The following is a 24,556-nucleotide window of genomic DNA, read 5'->3' as shown; positions in this document are numbered from 1 at the left end:
CACAGAGTGCTGAGTCTTTTTGTTCAGAGTGGCCTGAGCAAAACAGTGGTTCCTGCAGAGAGCTGCAGTCAGCAGTATCTGAGAATTGCTGCCTTGCACTGGACAAGAGAACTGCCTCTGGCATGGTCAGCAGCTTTTAGTCCTTTTGATAAAGTAGCACCTCCTGACTATTCACTTTGAGTTTCTTTCAGCATTCTCCATCAGTCATATTTAGAAGAACATGCCTCAAACAAATTGCTAACACTTCTCCTAGCTCAGTAACTTCATGTATACCTTCAGCTTTTAGCTGAGTTTGCTTGGTTGCTTAAAAAACCCACAAAGGTGGAGTGCCCAAGCTATCCCATTAGTGTGGCTCCTGCTGTGTTACCTAAGGTGTGCCTGGTGCTATAGCTGATTTTCATGGAGCAGTGGCTTGTGGAAAGGATGAGTGGCCTTTTGATTTGTCTTACGTGAGTTGGTAGACAGCTGCTGCAAGAAGGAAAAACATGAAATTGGTATCCTGGCTCATTTAGTCAGTCATCTGCTTTCTTGTGTACCCAGGTCACAGCATCCATGTCAGGAACCTGTGACCAAACTGGTATAAGTTGGAAGGCGTTTCTAGAAGCTCGCTCCCTTTAGCTTGAATCCTTGATCCAATGTGTTCATGACTGATTCTTGTATGAATTACTATTGTCCACTGTGTCCTGTTTACTGGCTGTTCTTTCTCACTGTTATTTGCCCAATGTACATTCCTAGGGAGCACTTGCAGCTTCCAAAGGTCAGGTTCCTCTAACCTTCTTTCATAAGACACTGTTCCTTCTCCTGAGTGTACTTCTGTTTGTTTTCTGAGTCTGTTCAAGATTTGAACCTTGTCCTTTTGGGCCAGTGATTGGAACTGTACCTACCATCACCACATTGGGTTTGTTTTGATAGCATTAGGTTTTGTATTTCTGCTAGGATTCTTTTTTTTTTTTTTATCTAGAGAGTTAAAAACTGCATTGACAGATGGGAGAATTGTCTGAAAATTAGGAGAAATTAAAAACCTTGAGATTCTGGGTATGTTTGACTCCAACACACTGAGTATTCTTCTCAGCATAACTAATTCTGTAAACATTTGGTTTTGAGCACTGAATCCAGTTTTATCCACATCCTTTTATTGAAGTGTAACACCAGCTGTCATGAGTGGCAGGGAAGGACAGCTAGATAGATTGAAGAGTTGGGGGACATGACTGAGAAGGAAAGTCTGAAATAGCTGGATGTATTGCATTAAAGAGACAAAGACAACAGGAGAGATAAGTCTCCAAATTTTTTATCTTAAAAAGAAAGAAAAAAACCCATTATCTCTTCTTATCCCTAGGCTGTAGCACCAGAAATGGCCTTAAAACACAACATGTGAAATTTCAGGGTAGAGATTAGGGAAAACTCCAGTAGTAGGAGTAGCTGACCTGGAGTGGACTGTGTAAGGAGATTATAGGAGCTCTGTTGCTACCTCTGAAAAGAATCTGAGAATGAGTCAGGCAAATACTCATTATTCATTATTGCTGATCTTAACCAGGAGGCAAGAGATGAACCAGCCAGCCTTTTGAGTTCTTAGTTTTCTATTCTTGCACCTTGTTTGCTCCTAGTAATGACCAGTAGACTCAGAGTTCTCTTCTGTCATCTGTCAATACCTCATCTTGCAGAAAACCTTTTTGCTGTCCTTGTATTTCTTGCTATTTTTCAGCCTGGGGTGGAGTCCTGGTGAAATTTGAGTAAGGAAAATGGTGTATGAGGGTGTTTTACTGCATGGAACCTCATTCCTTCTTAAGCCTTTGCTGTGCCCCAGTGCTGTGTGCATTGCCCTGACAGTTCCCTGATGGTCCCTTCTCTTTTGTCTTCACAGCAGCAGCAGCAACAGCAGCAGCAACAACAACAGCAGCAGCAACAGCAGCAGCAGCAGCCCCAGCCACCACAGCCCCAGCCCCAGCAGCAGCCCCAGGTGTCCACAGTGCCTCAGCCACAGGCGCAGGGCCAGCCCCCGGGGCTGGGGATGCAGGCTCTTCCCCCCCAGCAGCCCATTGTGAGTGTTCCCTTGGAGGCACAGGGACGTGACAGTCCGGCACAGATCCAGCAGTGCTCCACCTGCATCCCCCCTTTTTCCCTCCCTGAGCTTCCCAGGGCCTGTGTGAATGCTGAGGCTGCCAGCCAGGTGGTGTGGCTATAACTGTGTTTTTCTCTTTACAGTTCCAGCGCCAGGGCCTTCAGCAGACACAGCAGCAGCAGCAAACAGCTGCTCTGGTTCGACAGCTTCAGCAGCAGCTTTCCAGTAAGCCTGAGTGTTCTTGATCCTGTTGCTAGTCTCTTCCCTGCTGTTTTCTATTGCAGGTACCCTGGTGTAGAGGAGCATGGCCAAGCCAGACTTGTCTGTCTGAAGACATAAATTATGCTGGCAGGGAGGTGGCATCCGAACTTAGAGCTACCAGCCCAAGGGGGCACAGCAGCAGGGAGGGCAGTGCTTGCCAGCTTGTGAGCAAACTTCCAGACCTTCCTCCTGCTGCCTGCAGAGGGACAAGGGAGCTGAGCCTTTGTAGGGACTGCCACACAGCTTTCCTGGAAGCATCCAGTGTGTGGCTTTAAAATCATCTGGGGGTATTTCCTTGTGGGGTACAGTCAGGCTGTAATCCTGGAGCAATCACTTGGTGGATGACCCAGAGACACTGTGGTTGTGTTGTGAGCCAGACAAGACTTCTTGGAGGCAGGAGGGGTACTCTAGGAAGTGTAGCTGCACACTTGCTGTGTTTGTGGTGGTCACAACAGGGTAGTGGCATAGATGTTGTTCAGTCTGGCACTGTATTCCTATAATCTGTATTGAATTACAGGCTGGAGGATCACAATACAGAATTCAGGGTCTATGCTGTTCCCTTCTGAATTGCCTGCTGTCATTGTCTTCTATCACCTTACTGGCTTTTCTGCTCTAAAAATGGCAGAAATGCTATAAAAATTTTGAGAAACGGACAGCACAGTTGATAGTTTGTTTTTTTTAATTTTGCACTGAGAGTGAGACTGTGCCAGACTTGGTAATGTGTGGAGTGGGGGACTTGGAAACTGTGCTTATACTTGTTCCCTGATGGAAAATTCTTAGTCCTTGTGGCCAAAAACCTCCCCAAACCAGGTTTTAATGTGCTAAGCTTCCCACTAGCCTGATTCAGAAATGATAAGTCTGTGCCAAAGGATCTCAGCCAGGACATTCAAGTATAGGAAGGCCTTGTATAAGAATCTGAATATAGCAAAACAGTCATATTTTTGTAGCCTTCCTATACAGTAAATGGAACTGTTGTATCTGGAATAGATGTGTGGGTCCCATGCAGCCTTGTGTCAGTGTTCAGCTTCCATGCTGCCTCCTTGGGTTTGCATCACCTCCCCCTGGAAGCATCTGGAGTTCTTATTTGTAGTGCCAGGGATGGAGTGGAAAGCAGGAAGGAAACCAAGAGCAGCCTGCACAGGAGGGGGACTAGGGTGTTTTGGGCCCAAGATAGGTTGCTGTAGGAGGCTCCAGGGTATCTCTGAATGTCCAGGAGAGTTGAGAAGGCAGCAGGCCCACCAGGTTACACTCATCTCCTTTTACTTAGTGGCTTAGGGTCACACACGCTGATGTTGTTTCAGGAAAAAGAACTACAGAATTTCATGTATCTGACAGTAATCATATATACTGTGAGCATTGTAAATCACAAAACAGCAGTCCCAGCAGTTTGGAAGTTAATGAGGTTCTTGAATGTAACTTTACCATGTTTCCTGCCTTTGTGTCATCTGCAAGTCCTTTGGGCCTGTATGGAGATACTGACAGGAAGTCAGGAAAATTTTCTCTGAAACCTTCCGTTTCTGGGAGTGCTTTAGGATGAGTGACACTGGCTAGCTCAGTAGCTTCTATAGCTGCAGAAGTTGTGTAATTTTATAGAGCTGACTTTCTTTCAAAATCAGAAATAATTAATCCATAAACCCATTCTCCCAGCTACTTGCCACCTTTCAGGGCTTTGTTATGGTCCTCCAATTCCACCATGCAGGATGGAGATGTTTTCCATGGAAACTTCAGGATTAGGACCAGAACATATATCTTCCTAAAAGAATGTGGGATCCTGGCTGTGTTGCTGCCCAAAGGCTCAGGCAGATCTGCAGCACAGGGAGTACCACAGTGCTTATATTTTCCTTCTCATGGCCTGTGACACTCCTCATACTGCACTGGTGATGTGGGGCGGGGAATCTCTTTTCTGAACTAAACCTTGTGACTGTTCAACTCTGTCTTGACCTCAACAGATACACAGACACAGCAGAACAACAACCCGTTTGGACGCTATTGACCTGTGGCACTTCAGCCTGATTCAGGAGGGAGACATCACTGTGGATGGATACAGCCTCTTCAGCCTGACCCACACTCTGGGGCAGCCCCCAACCTCTGTCCTTGTGCCCCCAGTGCTGCTGCTGTCTGTCTCACAGGGAAATGCCAGGAGAAGCATTTTATTGTACAGAGAAAGTGTTTTTACTATCCAATTTCTACAAATGTTTATGGAGATCCCTTGTGGCTGATAGTCTCCCTTCCCACTTTGGTTTCAGTTTTTACTCAGTTTTTGGTATTTTTGTTAAAATAATGATTAAGACATTGTAAAATTTTGTACTTTATTTATACCAGATGAACTCCATACTGCAGACATTCTCGGATGAATACAGAGAGCTTACTTTGCAAACTGAGTGTGTTTTCAGAGCCTGCCTTTCCTCCTCAGCACTCCTCCCAGTACAGCCCAGCAGCACTCTACACACATGGTCTTCATCTCTTCCTCAGTAGAACTAACGTCTGCATTTTTAGCTTTTGTGAAGGTTAAACAATTTTGTTTGGGAAGGAAAGCTCTTCCCTTTTTATTTCATAAGCTGGCGTTCACATACTTGCAAAGGTTTTTATGCAAGTTTTGTAGGATTTATATGTTGATTAAGGGCTTTACTGGTAGTCCTGTTGCATGTTCCACCAGGACACCAGTGTAAAGCAAAGAGGGACTTCTATTGCAGGGTAATTCTGAGCACTGACAAGCCCAGCTTCCCCCACCACAGCAGTTACAGAGGTGCTCAAGCTCCTTACCTCTGCATTCTAGGAGGAGCTGCAGACTGAGTGCACTCACAAGTGCTTCTTCTTGCTTCTCATCACAGCAAGGTTTGGCTGATAAGCACCAAGGCTCATCTGTTAGCTCCTTCCTGACAGCTTTCTCTGCATGGGGAATGTGCATCCTCAACTTCTGCCCTGCTTCGTGCAGCCTGCTGGCATGAGGTCTGATCTTGGTGCTTGCTACACCTGCTGTCAGTTGAATCTGGAAGCCACCTGTACCTTTTTTCTCTCTTGGGTTCTTCTCAGGGGTTGGACCTGTGGTCCCTGTGGTAGCTTTTCTTGACCAGTGCCTTCCTTCTGTCCCATGGGACAGTGTGGGAGAGAGTGAGGCCAGAAGGACTGAGCAAGGAGCTGCACCTGATCTTCATCTGAGGACAAATAGTCCTGGAGGGTGGACCACTGCATGGAGGCAAGCTCAGGGAACTATGAGGGATGGCAGTGCCCCAGGGCAGTGCTCCTTGTCCTCCTTGATGGGCCTGTGTCTGCTGTCCCAAGAACTGGAGCTTGTGCCCTTTCCTTGGAAGCACATGTGAAGCTGCTCTCTGGGGCTTTCTTAGCACTACATTCTCTCTGCCCTGCACGTCCCCAAACACCTGCACCTATGCCAGGCTCTTGCCATGTGGCTGCAGAACCATTGGAAGGTGTTGCTGGCCAGGCCTGATGGAGGAGACGCAGTTGTTCATAAGGACAGGGGCTTGCCCCTTTTGTGCATCCCTGCTTGTCCCCTTCCATGTGGATCATCCTGGGCCACAGCTCTGAGCTGGCTGTTGCATTCCTCATCTTCCCCCTGCCCCAGGGGCTCGTGCCAGGGACTCTGCTTGCCGGCTGCCCCTGTGCTGTGACCCAGACATGGAAGCCCTGCTCCTGGCCATGGCTGTGTCGGGCGGCCCCTGCTCTGAGGGAGCCGTGGGTGCGGCAGGAGGACTCTGCTCCCTCATCCCGACACGGAGGGGCCACTGCCTGGGAACACGAGGCACTGTCTCTGCCCACGACATGCCATGCCCCCCTTCCTGGTGTGTACGGTCATGGCCGACAGCCCCCTCCTCTGCCGGCCCTGGGAGGCAGCTGAGCCTGCGCCAAGCGGCATCTTGGATGCTCCTTCTGCATCGCTGCCGCGCCGGCGGTGGGAGGGGGGCGGCTCTGCAGCAGCCGGAGCGGGCTGGGAGGCGGCACAGCCGGGCTGGCTGGACAGGGGTGCCCTGGGGTGGCCCTTGCACGGCAGCTGGGGCGAGGTGGGAGTGCTGCAGTGCGAGCACACCGAGTCGGGTGCTGACCTCCTGCGGGGAGCTCTGATGGGGGGATCTGGTGAAAGCACCCCAGGAGCCCCCCTGCCTTCCTGGGAGAAAGAGGATGACTTGTCCCTTCCTGTAGTAAAGTGCCTGCTGCCACAGGACCCTTTATTGCATGGCCCAGCAACAGGGCTGGCCCCGCTCTTCCTCTGTCAAAAGGCTTCCCCCAGCTGTGTCAGCTGCTTGGCAGGCCAGGATTGTGTGGGATGAGCAGCACTCCAGAACTCTGTTGTGGTGACAGACGCCAGGCTGCCACGGTGTCCAAGATCCCACACAACCCTCAGTTTCCAGTGGGTGCAGGAGGTTGCAGGGGGACGTGGAGACCAGTGCAAGACGTGGTCACAGCACAGGGCTGTCTGGGGAGCTGTGCTCTGCCTGGCCTGGCTGCGTGCCTTGCAGCTGCTGTGCTGCACATTAGCACTGAGCTGCTTTAAGCAGGTCTGACAGCTTCCAGTCCTTCTGCTCCTTCTCCGAGTCGTGGCTAAACGCTGCTTGTGACAGAGCCAGAGGCAACTGGGGGCATTTTAATACACACTGCCCATTGAGTAATGCACACAGCTGCCCTGCTGTGGCCAGCAGTCCAGGGAGGGGGTGGTGTGGGGCTGTGCCTGTGATGCTGGGCTCCCTGAAAGCGATGCTACACGGGCTGTGCCCAGCATCTGAGGAGAAGCCTGAGATTGCAACAAATCTTGATGCATTGGGGTGGATGGATGAGCTGAAGCAGGCTCTGCCCTACACATCTACCCCATCCAGCAGCCTGGCATAAAGGGTCCCCATGGACCATACCCCGGGCAAAGGTGGCTTGTCAGGCACTGTCAGAACTGGTGTTGTGCAAGAAAATCGATCACTGCTCAGTCAAGCAGCTGAAGCTGGGTGTGGAGCAGCTGTGTGAGTACCCAGCTCTCCTGCAGTGCTCATGGTGGGGAACGGGCCACAAGGCACTGCTGCAGCTGTGCTTCATGACCCCATCCTTTGTTGGGCAGTGGGACCCAGGGAGGTATGCCTTATGCCCTACCTGCTGCAGGGCAGCTCAGCATCAGTCCAGGAGCTCCTTCAAGATGCTTCCCAGAGCCAATGAACCCCAGTAAGCACGGGGCAAGGTTGTGCATCCATCTCAGGCAGTGCTGGACCATGTTGCCTGCTCAACAGCATAGTGGGTGGCAGCTTGCAGCTCACCCTCTCTCTCTCTCTCTCTATATATAAATATACATACATACATACATACATATATATATATATATATATATGGTGAGCTATATCATTATGCCCTATATACATCGTCCTGTGTATAACTGGTCAGCAACAAGATCAGTCAAGCTGCTGACCACCCGTAAGAAGTCCCTGGGTGAGATAGCAGGGCAGGAGAAGCAGAAAAGCTCTGCCCTGCTCTGCAGCAGCGGCTGGAAGGCACTGGGGCAGATGAAGCCCTATGTGCACTGGGGTGCAGGGATCTCCCTGCCACGGCACATTTCACAGATTCAGTGCAGGTGCCAGGGGTGCGTGGGAGACTCGAAATTAATTGCTGCCCTTCAGACGCTTCCATGCAAACATCTTAAACAGGAAACGGTGCCTACTCGTGGAGGCATCGCAGCTGATGCTACCTTGGCAATAGCAGAGGGAGGCAGCAATCAGATACATCCATCAAGACCCAAATCCATGCCCTGTTTCAAATGATTTCTGTAATCCCATCAGGCAAGACTGAAACATTGCTATGGGCAGCGGCAGGCTGTAGGAGAGGCGGCTCCTGCCAGGAGGCCATGAGTGGGAGGGGAAAATACCCCCATGCTGGGAAGGGGAATGACAGAGGTGCTGGGTCTTGCTGCGCGGTGCTGCTGGGAGCCTATGGGGCTGTGGCTGCTGAGACTGAAGCCCGGTGCGTGGCAGGGCTGGGCCGGGCCCCAAGACTGAGGCTGGGACGGGACACCCCATATTGAGTATCTGCTGCACCCTCCCTAGACCCGCTGGGCACTGCGGAGCAGTACGAGAGCGGGGACCGCTCCCCTGGCTGGGGAAACACGCCGGGGCTGAAGGGAGTTCCAGCTGCTGTGGGGTGTGCCGGGGCAGCACGGCCCAGGGCTGTGCGAGGCTGGAAAGGGACCCTTGCAGAGTGACTGGGGCAGGCTGCAGTGGGGCAGGATTCTGTACGCACAGGACAGTGCAGGATGCCGGGGGCCGAGCCGGGATGCCCCCACAGATGGGGGTTCACTGGGGTGGTGCGGGGTGCCCCGGGCTGTGCAGGTGTCTCGGTCGGGAAGGTGGGGGTGCTGATAGCAGGGCAGTGCCGGTGCCGCGAGCAAGGCAGGCCGGGGGGGCCTGGGGGATAGCGGGGCGCAGGTGCGGCTGGTGCCGGTACCCGGAGGGCGCGGTACCGGACTGCGCGGCTGGTGCGGCATCTCCTCGGCGCAGCGACCGGGGCGGTGCAGGTGCCGGGGCGTGCGGTACCGGGCCCGGCCGGCGCGGCGGCGGGGCCGTGGGATGTCCGATCAGGGCGGTCCCGGTGCCGGTGCCGGTGCCGGTGCCGGTGCCGGTGCCGGTGCCGGTGCCGGGCGGCGGTGCCGGGCGGCGCGGCGGCAGCGAAGGGGTGCTGCGGGCGGCCCCTCCCCAGCCCGCCTCCGCCGTGCACGCGCCGCGCGCTCCCGGTGCGGGGTCGGGCCGGACTGAGCGGAGCGCGGGGCAGCCGCCGCCGCCACCGGCATGGCCCAGCCGCGCCGCCGCCCCCGACGGTGAGTGCGCCCGCCCCGCCCCGCCCCGCACGGACCGGCCCGGCCCGGCCCGGCCCGGCCCGGCGCGGCTCGTGATGGGGAGCGCGGCCGGACGGGACCGGAGCGGCCCCACGGCGCGGGGCTGGGGGTGGCCGCCGCTCCGGCCGCGGAGCTCTCGGGGCGGGGGCTGGTCCCGGTTCGGGTCGCGATCCCGGAGTCGGGCGTCGGAGCGGGGCGCGGCGGGGCGGGGGTTAACGGGTGGGGCCGAGCGCGGCGGCGGCGGGTAACGGCGAGGGTTAACGGGGCCGGATGAGCGGCCGCGGCGAGCCGGCGGGTTGCCATGGCGACGTGCTGAAAGGGGGATTGTGCGCCCGCCTCAGCTGCGCGGCCCGCATCCCGGCCCCCGCCCCGCATCCGCCGGGCCGCCCGGTCCCGCTCGGCCCGGCCCGACAGACCCAGCACAGAGCGGGGAGCAGAGGCTCTCCGGGCTGGAACCCACTCACTCCAGGGGTTGGAATCCCCCCCCGGGCTGCGGGGTGTCTGTGGTGTGGTGTAGGTCCTGAGGGGTGAGTTATTTGGGGCGCAAGGATGCTCCTGGTGCTGACAGGCGTGAAGCTGCTGGTGTGAGCATCCCTGGGTCAAGGGCAGGCAGGAGATCCCCTTGGCTCAGTTTATTTGGCATAGCATTAGGAATGACATTAGCCATTGGGCTCCTGGAGTGAAAGGGCATTCCCTGTTTCTCTCTTGGGCCAGGGACTGAGTTGGAGGCAGGCTTGCTGTCAGACATCTGGCCGTACTCATCCCTGGGCAGGGCAGCAGGCCAGATATCCATTCATGCATCCAGCCATCCATCCCTGAGTGGGGAGCTGGGTGCAGGGGTTGCTGGTGGCCCCAGTGATGCACGCTGTGGCTGGAGCTGGCACTGCTCACCTGAGCTCGGCTCCATCGTGCTCGAAGCCATGGAGCAGGACAGGTGTGGTGGATGACACTGCTGGGGTCTGCCTGCATCCAGTGCTGTCAGCAGCAAGGGAGAGAAATGATGAGGGACCGGAGGCTTTTGTCCAGCCAGTCAGTTTCTGGACCACACTCTCCCAAATGGTGACACTTCCCTACGCCTCTACTGGCAGTCTTTCCCAAGGCCTCCCTTAGGGAGGTGGCTCTGACATTACATCTCTGAAAGGCTGGGATTTTCCTTCCATCCTTTGAGAGTGCCTCATCTGGTGCTGCTGCTGGCTTGGCCCCAAGTGATGGCAGAGCCAGCTCTCCATGAGCCCCTGTGCTGGCCATGCTTTGTGTCAGCCTGGTGGGACCTTCCTTTCCCTGTAAACCAGGGTCCTCTGTGGAACTGGGAGCATCTGCCAGCTGGGTGAAGAGTGGATGTGTCCTCAGAGAGGGAGCTGCTGGTTGCCAAGGCAGGAGTCACTCTTAGCTCTGGGAGATGCCTGTGCCAGGGGTGCACCCAAGCACCCACGTCAACACCTGGTGCAGGGCTGGGCACCCAGAGGTCCCCATTGGAACCAGACCTCTTCTTGCTCTGCAGGCGGCCGCCACCAGAGCTGGTGTCTGCAAAATGGTTAAAGGCTGACATTTAGAGGTCACACTTTTAGCACTGTGCATGTGTTTGCTTCATTTGCATTTGCAGTTAGCCGGGCTCGAGGCTTTGCCACTCCATGTGCAGTTGCCATGGTTACGCGTGCAGTCGGGATGTGGAGTTTGGTTGGACACCTGCAAACACGCAGCTCTCAACCTCCAGAGCACGAGCAGAAGCTGCCAAGGTGCAGGGCAGCCCTGGGACACGGGTGTGAGAGCCCTGCACAGTGCTGTGCTGAGGAAATAGGAGCTGCAGTGCCCGTCTTGGCAGGGTGTGCGTGGTGCTGCCTTGCACTGCCTCCAATTGCCCACACTCAACAGCAGTGAGCATCTAGGGCAACCTTGTTAGAGAGGAAGATTGAGCCCATGCCAAGGGGGTTGCCCTGCACTTTTCATCTGAGGCTGTCTCTTTTCCAGACCTGGTGTAGAGGCTTTTGTCCCAAAGGGCTGGAGAGAAGGTGCTTGAGAGCAGGGTGGTGAGGGCAGCCAGAACCTGGGAGTCATGAGTGGAGCTACTGAGCAGGCTGCCCAGGGACAGGGGCCTGCCAAAGCTTCAGAAGGCAGCGTGAGAATTGGCAGAGCACTGTGCTGAGGCTCCAGATGTGGTGGCTGTGTCTGTCCTGGCTCTCTGTGGGGGCTGCTCTGGGTGCTCACGTCCAACACAGACAGGGATTTGTTCCAGGTGTCTTTTGATCAGGATCACGTCCTCCAGCAAGAGCAAGGAGATAGTGACTGCCAAAAATCCTCTGGCAGGTCCATGTTGGCCTTTGTGTCAAGGGAGGAGGAGTTTTAGGACAGCTGATAAGAAAGGGACCTTAAGGTCATCAAGTCTCTAAGCTCCATCTAAACAATTCCCGAACAGCATCAGCTCAGCCAGCTCCTAACCCCCCCCAGCCACAGCGAGTCTGCTGCCTCCCAAGCAATTTGCTGCCATCTTCCTGGATCCTGTCTTCTAGAAGCTATTTCTTTGCAGCAGGCAGGGGAGAAAGGGAGCTCTCTTGCCTGTCCAGGAGCTACTCTGGCCTCAGACAGCAGTGTGGAAGTGTCCATGCTGCACTGATGGCAGCTGGAGGGATCCAGTAACAGGAGGAGGGTGGAAGGATGGTGGGAAATGGTGGGGATGGGGACACGGGGCGTGTGTCTGTGCAACAAGTTGTGGAGCTGCAGAGGGGCCTGTGGGATCTCAGAGCAGAGCACAGAGGGTCTGTGTATCTGCCATCCTGGGGCTGTGCACCAAGTGCTGAGGGATGGGGCAGGCTAGAGCTTGGCTCTGTCCTTAGAGCTCCCGGTGCCACTGGGATGGAAGTTACGGGCTCCCTGTGGGATCCCAGACAGAGATTCCTCCGCCGGTGGTCTGTGGTTATTGGCTGCCACTGACAGTGCTTTGAAAGGCAGCCAAGGGCGTTGTGGCTCCGGGTCGGCACAGAGGGGAGGTGGTCGCAGGCAGCACAGGGCACATGAGCAGGAGGAGGCAGGTTGGATCCTGCTACGGGGAGAGGAGAGCTGGGTCTGAGACTGAGCTGAGCTGGGTGGTGCTGGATGGGGGACTGAATGCTCTGGTGGTCTCCTACCATGATACTCCCCTGAGCTGGGGGCAGGGAGCAGACTGTGACCAGCACTGTGTGCTGCTGGCCTCAGCAGGATTCTGCTGTGGGTGTGAGGGGAATGAATAAATGGTCCTGCAATTGCCAGAGCTGCCAGTTTGAACCCACATCATTCAGACCCTGGAGCGAGTCTGACTGAGAGGAAATGGGGATGAAGAGGGAGCAGTGGAAAGACATGGGTGCTTCTGGCTGCAGCTACTGGGTCCTGTCTGGTTTGTGTAGCTCCTGGAAGCTTTCCCTGAATGGGAGGTTATGTGCAGTTTGGAGGCTTGTCTGGGCTCAGTAGTCATGTGGTATTGCAGTCCACGATGAAACCTGCGTTCCTGCTAAGTCTTGAAGTTGTGTGTGGAAACTCTGCTCTAGCAATATATTCCTTTTGCCATGTTGTCTGTCTGGCAGCAGGGACGGCACGTGGCAGGGGCTGTCTGTGAGCAAGACTTTGTGCTGGGGAGCACTGTTTGGGATGAGACCACCTTGGCACAGAGCTCAGAGGATTGTTGGTAAAGAAACCTTATTCCTGACACTGCAAAATGCAGAACACTGGAGTAACATCTGTTATTTTCAAACTGCATCTCAGTGCAAGCATATCCTGTAAGGTGCCTGGCAAGCAGAGCTGAAACTTTGCCTGGTGGCCAGATGCTGTGGCCGTGCCAGCAGAGCAGGTGGCAAAGTTTGGGAAAGGTTGCAGAGAGAGCGTGTTACTGGGCTTGTACGGTGCACAAGCCTTGTTTGGGTCTGGGCCTGGGCTGCTGAGGGCAAGGATGGCTGGGAACAGTTTGGTCAGGAGGCTTCTGAGATGGGCTTGGGGAGGGGACTGCTGAGAATGTTCTTTTGTGATGATCAGGGGCTGCAGAGACTTGGCCTTCATTAAGCAGTTGGTGCTGCTCTAAAGGAGTGGGAGAAGATGCCCAAGTCTGTAATGTGGCCAAAATGTCTGCATGGCACTCCCCATGGAGGTGGTCCTGTCCATGTCCTGGTGCTGGCACCACGTGCCAAAGGAGTAGTGAAGGTGAATGTGTGAATCCCGCTGTCTTTGTGTCTTTCTTCTGCCCTCACATAACTCCAGGCACCACTGAGCAACTTGAGGACTCATGGGATAGTGATGGAGGAGAAGGGGACAGGGGTTGCTCTGTGTCTCTGTCTCTAGAGCTGCCCACAGGGAGCTCAGGAGAGATGTGTGGGTGTTGAGATCATTGTGGAGTCAAATGCCTGGAAGTTGCAGCACAGTTGGTCAGAGGTCTGGTGGCCTCTCTGCAAAAAAAAAGGCTAAATAAGGCAGGGCTCTTTAGACTGGAAAAGAAACAACAGGAGATGGATAAGATGTGTCTACAGGAGGCCAGGAGAGAAGTGATAGAGGTTAACTGTTCATTGTTTATTTTCATACAAGTACAAGGTCACATCAAATTGAGCTCTCAGGAGGTGCCAAACAGGAGGAGGGGCATTGCCTCTTGTGGATGTGCTATTAAATCACAGAAGTCCTTAGGACAAGGTGTCATGAACAGCAAAACCATGCATTAGTTTCAGGAGAAATGGGATGATTTCAAGAAGGAAGAATAGAATAGAATCTAAGAAGAATAGAAAGAACTAATAAATACACTGAGATCCACCTCTGGCTTGGGCAGCCGCTGAACTGTGAATTACTTGTGCTTCTGACTGCTTGCAAGTTCACAGAGCAAGGTGGTCTTTTGGTCTGCTCTGTTATTTTCATAACATTCTGCACACCAGAGAGTGTGGAGCCAGGAGGGAGCTGGGCTTTGGTAAAGAAGAATGGGTTTATCCCCATCCAGTTCTGTTACTTAGCTTGGCACAGGGTGACAGATGCATGCTCAGTCCTGCTTCCTCGCTGAGAGCGTGGGATGCTTTCCCCACATGATGGAGGTGCACCTGCTGGGAGATGCAGGACCTGTGCTAAGCACCAAGCCTTGGCTTCACAGCACCCTTTGCTGGAGACTCTAACAGGCTTTTGTCTACTGATCAGGTACTAATTCAGCTGGATTGAAAATAACTGGCAATATCCTTTCCTGCTGTGTTTCCTGACACCTCTGCTTCCTCTGGTTCCCTGGGCACAGGGACACACTGGCTGCAGAGCTAGAGTCTCATCTTAGAGCTGTCCCAGTTCCCTGGTACTTGCTGCACATGATAAGCACTGTGGGATCACCAGGGATCTGATCTTCATACCCCCTCCTCCAGTCCCCGTTTGTGCCTGTTCTCATACACATCAGGAAATGTAAGCATCAGTTTTGTTCCTGGTTTTATCCTCAAATGAGAAAAGACTCATGTCCTGCTACCTGTGAGGATCCAGTTCAGCCTTACCTCAGTGAGTGTGGGATGGCAAAAGGCTGTTCCCCGGCTCCTGAGCAGTCCAGAGACATGCAAAGACAACAGGGAAATGCGAGTCTTGGCTTGGGGGCGGTTGGCTTTTTATGGGAGAAGTGGGCTTGGAGAGGAAAATGCAGGGATGAGCTGGGATCCAGCAGTCCCCCGCGGGTTTTGGCTGGCAGGCAGCAGTATGAGGTTAAGTGAGGTTGTTGCTTATGAAGGGGATGCTGTTTCTCATCCTTATGAATTCCAGGAGGACTGAAGGAAGTGTCCAGCCAGCAGCACAAGGGTGTCCTTGCAACCACAAACCAAAATTTCCCTTGGATAGCAGCTGTCCTGTGCCTCAAGAGAGAAACAATCTGTTTCTGTCCTGCCTTTTTGGTCTTTGTTGCCACTGGGGTCTCTGGACAAGAATCTGAGACTGCAGATTTGGGCAGGGAGCTGCTGTACTTTGATGCTCAGGACTTTAAGAGAAGGCAATTGGTTGCCTACTCTTTGTAACAAAAAACTCCTCCTGTGTCTGCTGGGAGCGATGCTTCCAAGTGGGCATCTGCTGAGGCAGAGCTGTGCTCAGGGACTTCTGAGGAGCAGCAGGGAGCATGAGAGCCGTCTTGGCACTTGAACTTTACTTTCCTTGGCATTGTTGGTCCTTGCAGCATGCCTGTCAGTCCTGCTTCATTCTGGTCTGCTCCCTCTGGAGACACAGGGCATCCCCAGGCTGCCTGATTTGCTCCGGTCCAGCTTATTTCTTAACACGAGGTGGTATTTGCAGTAAAACACATTAAAGGATTTTTTTTGCCAGAGGTTTTAGGCTTTCTGCTTTTTTGTGCTTGAAGATAGAAAAATATGGGAGGATAAATTTACAAGGGAAAATAGAAAATACATTTTGGATTAAATTTGAATGGGTTTCCTTTCTAGCTGCTGGCTTGCCTGACCTACAGTCTCTAGTGAGCCCTGGCTGCATGAGCAAGACTTTGTGGAGCTGCTGTGGCTGCAGGCCAGGCCAGGCCAGTCCAGGGTGCTTCCATGGTCTTCTGCTTAGTCACGCCAGCTTTGGTTTTGGTTTGGGAGCGGAGCAGCTGACGGCCTTGTTGAGAGCAGACTCCCCTGCTTCAGGAAGCGTCTCCTCCTAGTTGTGCAGAGGCTGTGTGGGCTTGGGCTGCACCATGGGCTGTCTGAGGTGACAGGCACCACATCTGTCCGGGCTGCCAGCTGTGCTCACAGCCTGTGCTAGCGGTGGTCTCTGGCTGTGACAACTGTAGAAACTCTTTAGGTTGCTTACTGGAGCACATACCAAATCTGTGCATTTCCAGAATTCCTGGGAAAGCCTGTAGGGTTTCTGGGGAAACCAGTAACTCTGGGATGGGCTTTTATCTCATTGTCAGATGGGCGGTTTTGGACGCTGTGTCGTGCCAGCAGCACACGGGGGTGTCCCTTGTGGCGGGGGCCCCAGGGCTGTCCTCGCCCTGATGCTGTCCCGAGCGTGGCAGCTCCTCCGTGAGCCGATGTCGCCGGTGCTTTGCCCGGGAGCTCCTCCAGAGCTCAGCCGCGGTCCCGGCTCAGCAGCGGGGTGGGGCGAGCGGGAAGGCAGATGTGGAGAGGGGGAGGGTGGCTTCTCTAGCACCTGTGCCTTTTTCTGGAGCGTGCGAGTGTGAAATTCAATTTGTAGATGAGTCGTAGCTGGTGAGGAACACAGGCCACAGTGTGTGGCGGGGCCAGGCGGTGTCTGGGAGCAGCGCGGCCGGCATGCACAGCATGTCCTGCCTGCCAGCTCTTGCGGAGGCTGACGTCAGCCTGGAGGAGCGGTGGCTGCTGCAGGATGTGGCTGCTTGACGCTGTGTCATGTTGGCTCTGGGTGCGCGGCCCCGCTCCCGCAGGAGCTCTGCCAAGAGGTGCTGCCCCGGGATGGTGTCCCCTGCCCTGCGGGGGCGAGCCAAAGGGACCCGGTGGCCTCTGCCACCGGCAGCCTGCGGGGTGCTGGTGGGGATGGAGGAGTCCGTGGTGCTTCCAGCAACAATGGCATTTTCCCACCCCCACACTCGGGCCTTTGCGGTGTTTCCAGTGAAAGCTGCTTGCTGGTGGGAGCAGAGGGAAGGGGCATCACGGCATCAGCAAATGCAGCTTGCTCTGTCCTGCCTGTGCTTTGCTACCGGTGCTCACTGCTCCCCATCTCCTGCCCCGGTCCAAGTCTGGGTATCCCAGTCCCAGCTCCCCAGAGAGCAGCTCTCTGCTGCAGATGAAGAGTCCAGTGCTGTGAGGAGGAGATCGTGGTCTCCCAGGCCAGCCAGGGTAGAGCTGGGACCGATTGTGCCCTGAGGCAAGCTGCAGTGTCATAGAGCAGCAGGTCACTGCTGGTGCCAGTAGGCTCAAAGGGACACTTGCAATATGGTCAGAAAATCACCTCTGGTCTTTGGTGAGCACCACTCACACTAACATAAAGCTCAGCATCTTGAGTCCAGTGGGATGTGCTGGGGCTGTCTCTTTGTGCTGGGGCGATGGGCTGCAGTTCCGCTGGGGCATCTCTCTGGCACAGGACAGGACCTGCAGCTCTCCCAGCTGTGGGAAACGGGAGCTGAGCCAGCCCTGCATCACAGCCTCTGGGCACCTGCGTCTGTGCAGAGCCTGTCTGGTGTTTCACCTGGCAGTAGGGACTGTTGTAACAAGGTGGAGGTGGTGTGGATAGTCAAACATCTTCTGGGACCCTGCAGCGAGGAAACAGTTTGGTGCTGGACTGCAGTGCTTGGGGTTTCTTGCATCCTGAGGGAGCACACGTGGCTCTGCTGCCTGCTCTGTGACCCTCAGGGGTGGCTCTGTTGGGATGGCCCACACCACCCTTACACAGGGGTGTGCTCTCCCCATAGAGCCACCTTGTTCCATGGGCTTGGTGTCTCATGGTACAAGACAAGGTGGTGGCAACAGATAGTGCTTGTACATTGCCAGATAACTTGTAACCTTATCTCTTCACAAGAAAACTTACTGTGTGATGTTTCAACTTCTGTGCAAAAGTTAGTTCCTGCTTGTCTCCAGCTATTTCCTTCATCTTTGTTCTTTGTCCTGGGTTTTATTACCTTTAGTCCAGATTACTTCCATGACTTGTTTTACAATTCTGCCCTGCAAAACCTTTCTGAGCTGATAAAGAGTGGAGTGATGTTAGGCAGAAATGGGTAGTTGGGGCAGATGTTGGTAAAAGAAACAGTTCTTTACTGGCTCTGCTGCTGAAACCAGAGGCTCCAAAGCTACTGTCTGGATTTCAACCCTTGATTAAGTGGATTTGGCTTCCTGCTTTCAGTCAGTAAAAATGAAACATTGACAACTTATTTTGGATGTAGCTGTTCCCATTCAGAACACTCTTGGATTTTGTTGCCCACCCTCCCTAATCACATTTGCAGGAAGTCCATGTATTTTAAGCTGCAGTCAGTTCCTCTCTGCCCAGCCCACCTCCTTACATTTATAGAGCCTCCCCCAGTCCACGCTAGTCCATGGAAAGCATTGGCTGTGCACACACCCGCCCTGCCTGCAGCCACTGGTGCTTTCTGAGCTTTCCTTGGAGCTTGTGTGAGATGTCTTGGGCTGTTCTAGCACAGGTGGTGGTATGGGGAGGACAGAGCTTTGTGTAAATTGCCTATGGCCCATTGGTTGTGGGAGCTTCATGTCCTTTGCATGGTGCCCAGAAAGGAGCTTGAAAGGCTGGGGGATGAGTTTTGGACAAGGACATTGCATCAACAACGTGGTTTCATACTTGCCTCTTTGTTTCAGGTATTTCAGAAATGGCGGTGTCATTGAGCCAGCCTCTTTGGGTCACCAAAGTCTCCTTTCTTTATTAGACTTCAAACCTGCTTTTGTTAACATAAGAAATATGGATGTGTTTGGACTTGGACTTTTGAAAGCTTATTGATAAGAGCCTTGTGGAATTGTTCCCTAACACGGTTCAGTCATTATGATCCATGTTGTCTTTAGAAATGGCCCCTGTTATCCATGGTAGTTTCCAGGGCAATTATTTAGGAGAGGAGGCATCACGCTGGCAGATGTGAGGGGGATGGTGCTGAGCAGGTGGGATAATGTCAATGTGCGGCTTCCTGAAGCTGGAGAAGGAAGTGAGGAGAATGCTGCTGGTGGAGTCAGCTCTCTCTTCGCTGGGTGAGATTTGCACTTGGGCTGGTAGCTGTGGAGTGTTGATCACAGATTTGAGGGAGATTATATTGCCTTAGAGTAGGTGCCTGGTGCTTGTTTGTGATGTGTGGGAGAGTGAGCAAGTTGTCTTGGCATGAACTCTGTGCTGGTGCCAAGGGCTTGCTGAAAGCAGATTGTCTGTCAGCTCACTCCTGAGTACTCGTCTGGAAATTCCGGGAGTCTGTGAATGCACTTTTGCACTGTCAGTCACCTGCCTGCACAAAGCCAGAGGTGGAGTAAGTCTAACATTTATTTGTGAAGAATAGAATAGAATAGAATAGAATAGAATAGAATAGAATAGAATAGAATAGAATAGAATAGAATAGAATAGAATAGAATAGAATAGAATAGAATCGAATCATTTCAGTTGGAAGTGACCTACAATGATCACCCAGTCTAACTGCTTGGCCCTTTCAGGGCTGACCTAAAACTAAGGCACGTGGTTAAGGGTGTTGGCCAAATACCTCTTAAACACTGACAGGTTTGAGGCATCGACCACCTCTCTAGGAAGCCTGTTGCAGTTTGTTTGTGTTTGACCACCCTCTGATTAAACAAATGCTTCCTAAGGTCCAGTGTAAACCTCTCCCGGCACAGCTTTGAACCGTGCCCTCATGTGCTATCGCTGGATGCCAGGGAGAAGAGCCCAGCACCTCCCTGTCCGTTTCCGTGCTCTGGAAGCTGTCGGGAGGCTGGAGGTGGCCGCTCCGCTGCTGCCGGAGCTGCGGTTTGTGTTTGCCGGCCCGGCGGGGCCGGTGCGGTGCTGACGGGACAGCTCCCGCGGGGCTGCGGGAACCTCCCCGCTTCCTCCACGCCGTCCCTCCTGAGCGGGGCTCAGCGATGCCACAGCCAGGTGTTGCCGGCCGTGGGAGTCCCGGGGCTCTGAGATCCTCCGGGCTGGCTCAGGCGCTTCCCTCGCTGCCGGCGCTGCGGGCTGGGGAGCGAGGGTGGGTTCGGCTGTGCTCGGACAGGTGCTTCTCCTTAACCTCTGCCCCTGCAGGAGAGTGTTTGTACATTGAAACTGCAAATAGCAAGGTGAGGGAGAGAAAAACCTGCCACTGTGTCTTCATGCTGGGGTCAGGAAAGCCATAACGTGAGATAATCCAGATTATTTCTATCCGGGACGTGGCAATAAGTAGCCTACTTTCAGCAGCTATCCCTGAGCCATGTGGGAACTCACCAGTCCACCGAGAGGCTGCTGCCACTGCCCTCTTCCTGTCCTGGCAGAGCCTGCTGCTCACACAGCAGCTGCAGGCTGTGCCACGTGGCCCTGTCTCAGCTTTCCACCAGGCTCCTGGGAAGCAGTGAGTGGGAAGGTCAGTCAAAATCTAGACTAACTCAAGGTGAGCATGTAGCCCACTCCAAAAAACTCCAGGCTTTCAAGCACGGTTGTCCTTGGATCCTCTATAGTGGTCACCTTCTTCTTGCATCAGCAGTATTGGGTGCTGACCCCAACGCTGTTCCTGCTGCAGGACTCACGAGCTGTCCTTCAGCAGCATCACCAGTCACAGCTCAGTGACACCGAGAAACCTCCTGTATTTTTGGAGCTCTTGATGCTAAACAAGAGTTGGAAATGATTCAGGTTATCTCACCTGCTGGGTAGCGTGTCTTCTGGAGCCGGGCATCGAGCAGTGGGCTGACATTCAACACCAAAAATGTCTGGAAAGGCTGAAATGTGGGCAAGGGAAAGGTCTGATTTGCCCCTGGTGTCCTTCCCAAGGCAGGCTTGGCTCCTTCATGGAGAACTCGTTAAACACCATGGAGCAAATGGTGACAGGCCATATTGCAGCGGGAGGCCTTTGGCACCACAGCAGAAGTGGCTCTTGAAATTGTCTGTTTCTAGGGATTTTGAGTAACATTCTTCTGTTATGAATGGAAGCTCTCGAGGATCTTGGCATGTGTCTGGGAGTTGTCAAAGAGCTTCTGTCCCACATATGTTCTTGCAGCGTTGAGGAACTTAACTGGCACTTCTCACGTGGTCCCTCATCCTCTCCCCAGGGCAAAGGATGTGCAGTGGAGTGTCTCTCAGGCTTCTGACGTTCAGCTTGCTGTAAATATTGGTGGTACTGTGGGCAGGAGCTGGGAAAGACAAGGCACAGGGACGTATCTTGACGCAAAGGAGGGCGAGGTTTGTCCCTGTTTTCCTTCTGTCCCGTTGGAGTGACTGTGGTGCCTCGACACTGCGGGGGGCTGCAGATGTGCCTCAGGAGGAGAGGGAGGTGGGGAGCTCTGGACTCTGGGGGAGGACTCTGCAGAGTGGAGGATGGATGATTTGGGCTCCATAGTGCTGGGAAGCCTCCTAAGTGCTCTGCTCTGCATCCTAAATGCTGAAGGGTTCATGACCAAGGTGACTGTGTATACCCAGACGGTGACAAATGCTGAATGAATGAGGGCAGGGGCAGAGCTGCCAGCCAGGGTAGTGAGAAATGCAGGAGACTGGGCTGGAGGGGCTGCTGGGAATCACTTGGTCCATCCATCTGCCACATACCAGCCTTTGCAGATAGCCATGGAGTGCTTTAGCTTTTCCTGGTGTACACTTAACTTTTCTTTCTTAATATGAATGTGTCTCCTACCTAGCACAAAAGGGCAGAGTGTTCTGAACTTTTTTGCAGTGGCCTTTGCATGTTATAAAACTGTGCCCTGTGACTTTTCTTGTCTAGACTAATCCAAATCTTCCAGACATTTCTCCAAAGCTTTTTGATGATCTTGTGGTCTCCCATGGCCTCCCTCAGTTAGTCCAAATCTTTTGGGGAATGAACTGGTTCTCTGGACAACAGTAAAATTACTTTTTGTGTCTTTATGAGCTGAAAGGTGAGTACTTCATGTGCAAGTTGGCCTTGCACACATCCTCCTGTAGTTTCCTTTTTTTGTGGCAATGATATGCTGGCTCACATTCAGTTTGTACTCACCTGTAGCCCTCATAACCCTTGTGGCAGAGCTGCTGCTGTCTTTTCTTCCATGGATTGTTTGTGTGATTTTTTACCTCCCAATGCCTTACAGTCCTGCCCATCATCTCTCAGCCCTTTTCCCAGTCTGTCAGGAGCATGTCAAATTCCCATCCTGGCCTCTAAAGTGCTGGGGTGTCACGTGCAGATTTTGAAACATACTCTGTTCTGTCATTTAGGTCATTCATGGAAAAGCAGAGCAACAGCAGCAGCAGGGCTGACCTTTCTGAAACCTTTCATGTCCCTTTCAGTGTAACTGTGAACCATCAGTGTTCACCAGCTCTGTGATGGACCTGGGAAATGCCTCCACAGTGCTGTACAACCAGGAAACATCTGCCTGTGGCACCCATGGGTAACCTGGCATGAGAACCAAGGGATGCTCTTGAGGAGCTGCTGGGACACGGGGACACAAGCACATCAGTCCAGTTGTGCTGCAGCTTCTCTGCTGCCCAGGGTTTCCTGTGGGGTTTCTGCAGTGTTGTAGGTGGGATGGGGCTAGGTGAGAGCTGGGATCACGGCCCAATGGAGGAGAGAAGATGCCATGTGGGGAGTGGGTCTAGCAGGTGCTGACAGACTGAGAGCTGAGCACCAGCCTGAGCTCCTGGAGCACAGGTTGGTGGAAAGGTTTGGAGCTCACGTAGAGAAGAGAAGGCAGAAGTTTCTCATGCTGCTTGCTGGGTGCATGTTTGTTCTGGGGTGCATGAGCTGGCCCACAGCAAAGTACAGCGGGGTGAAATGGTGAGCGGAGCTGCACAAGGCTCAGTGGCTGGAGGGTGCAATGGGACATCCTGTCTGCTTGCTGTTGGAAGGAGATCATCCAACCGTGGCGGCTGGGTGCTTTGAGGTCTCCATCTGTGCTGGCTCTGAACCTCATGGGACATAGAGCCACAACATGAGTGTGATGAACTTGGGGCTGGTGCTCCAGGGCAGGAGGCTGGGCTCTGATAAAGGGTCCAATACGAGAGCAGGCTGCCTGCTCACATCTCCTCGGCCGTCTGCCAGAGGAGGTGTGGATCCGGCTTGTCTGGCTGCTGTTGAGATGCCTGAATATGCATCTGCGAGAGAGGCTTCCAGAGGATCCCACCCTCCCAGGTTTCCATGGAGAGAGTCTCTTTGTTGAGGAGGAAGCCGTCTGGCAGACAGTGTGGCCGTGGAAATACCTATAGAGCATTTGTTTTCCAAAGCACATGAATAACATCCCCAACAGCTAGCAGCCTCACTTCCTCTGCTCACCCACCAGCGGCCTGGCAGAGCGACCTGGGATGCCTGCGGGGTCTTTATGCTCCCAGTTTCTCACTGCGTGCTTGTCTGAGCATTCCCAGTTTGGCTGTGGCTGCCCAGCCCAGCCCAGTTTCGTTTCTAGTTGGCAGGCACGGCTCCTGGCGCGGGGCTGCGGGCAGGCAGCGGCCCATCTTTGCTGGGGGACACGTTTGGCTTCCCCGCTGGAGGGAAGAGTGAGAGCGCTGTAGGCGGCAAAAATGGGAAAAGTTTTGCTCCCACCTCCCATGGGATGTGAAGGAAATTGCTTCCCTGAACGAAATGTCCTTTCTCTGGTCTCAGTTCTTTCTCATGCTTTGAAAGACCAAGAATCTTGAGAGCTGTTGAGGCAGCAGGCAGCAATGCAAGGCACATGCAACAACCCACAGTGAAAGGGATTAAGCTTGGGTTTTTATGGCAGTCTGTCAGCATTAAATTAAGACTAAATTCCCATCCTAAATGTTATGTTAACATGAAGTTACATCAAAAAGCACAGAGCACAGAACAGCAATATCAGAGTATCAGATGTGTTACAGGGGTATTGTAATTATCCCAAATCAGGCATTTGAAACCCAGGGAATTTCAGATATAGGGTTTGCATCGTTTTTTGGGTTTGTAATTGAAAAAAATCCAGACATAGGAAGGCTTAGAAGCATGTCACTGAGATTGTTTGGGTGCCTTTATCCTGTGCTGCGGGGACATGGGCAGATGGAGGCAAAGAGTCTTTAAAAAATGATGGAACCAAATGTGGAATTACAAATGTTAAAATACCATGAGCTGTATTTGAGTGTTAAGGCATTGTGGCTCTCCAGGGTAACATTAGGGCTGCTGGGCCTTGACTGTGCATCTCCATATCTGGACATATTTGGCTATCACTAGTGCAACTCACCTCTGTGCCTCATGCTTTGTAAAACTCATAATTGGAGACAGTTTTAAGTCCTGTAGCATCGTTTTGTTTAAGTTAAGAATGCGTACTTAATTCTATCTTAGCTTATGCTTTTTTTGTCTTCTGATTTCCATGTTTTTTCAAAGCTGGATGAGGATTAAACAAAAACCCAGAGGAATATCATTGTAGCATAATTCTGAGGAGCTGTAGCAAGAAGCTGTTTTTTGGCTGTGCTTTGTAAAAAGAGATTCCTCATTGTGTCAGGGCAGGATGGTTACAGTGGGCGTGCGGAAGCTCCACGGATGCAGAGTGGGTTGTGAATTCAGCCCTGTGACTGGTGTGTGCAGCCCAGCTGGGCAGCTGTGTAGTGGCACTGCCTGGTGCCATGAAATTGCTTGCCTGGAGGAGTTGGTGGGGCAGCAGTGCCCATGGCAGAATGTAGCTGCAGCCATGAGGAAGCTGTGGAGCTGGGAGATCAGCTGGTGAACCACCACTGGCAGGGCTGTGGTGTTCCTGCAGACAGAAAATGATGACAGATCAGTTGAAATGGCTCTGCAGGGAGCACTGCATGCACTATCATAAAGACTGGAAGCTGCCTGTAGCTTCCAGTCATACAAATTAGATATGACAGTCATTAATAATTAGCTTTATCCTAACCTGTGGTACCTGAAGGAACCTGAGCAGAAGATT

General features: G+C 53.3%; 2 protein-coding genes across 10 annotated transcripts in view; both read left to right on the top strand.

The window, feature by feature from the left end:
- MED12 (mediator complex subunit 12) overlaps positions 1–4,697 on the top strand; it is a 36,410-nt gene extending 31,713 nt beyond the window's left edge. The window contains exons 42-44 of one of the 2 annotated variants that reach the window (XM_086851143.1): positions 1,865–2,038; positions 2,203–2,284; positions 4,270–4,697. In XM_086851143.1, the coding sequence (XP_086707269.1) occupies positions 1,865–2,038; positions 2,203–2,284; positions 4,270–4,313 (300 nt within the window). In that variant the 3' untranslated portion in view covers positions 4,314–4,697. Of the gene's footprint in view, positions 1–1,861; positions 2,039–2,202; positions 2,285–4,269 lie in introns of both variants that reach the window. The other variant, XM_086851142.1, reaches the window with a different exon arrangement.
- A 4,265-nt stretch (positions 4,698–8,962) lies between these two features.
- The window catches only part of NLGN3 (neuroligin 3), a 38,999-nt gene continuing 23,405 nt past the window's right edge, over positions 8,963–24,556 (top strand). For 2 of the 8 annotated variants that reach the window (XM_086851151.1, XM_086851145.1), the window contains exon 1: positions 9,345–9,664. The gene's annotated coding sequence lies outside the window, so the exon portion shown is untranslated. Of the gene's footprint in view, positions 9,120–9,344; positions 9,665–24,556 lie in introns of those variants that run through there. The other 6 variants (XM_086851146.1, XM_086851150.1, XM_086851144.1 and 3 more) reach the window with 6 other exon arrangements.

The sequence above is a fragment of the Cyanistes caeruleus genome, chromosome 14, assembly GCF_971803275.1.
Source record: "Cyanistes caeruleus chromosome 14, bCyaCae1.hap1.1, whole genome shotgun sequence".
Taxonomy (NCBI): Eukaryota; Metazoa; Chordata; class Aves; order Passeriformes; family Paridae; genus Cyanistes; species Cyanistes caeruleus.
Note: the sequence above shows the minus strand (reverse complement) of the source record. Positions and strands in the feature narration are given on the sequence as shown.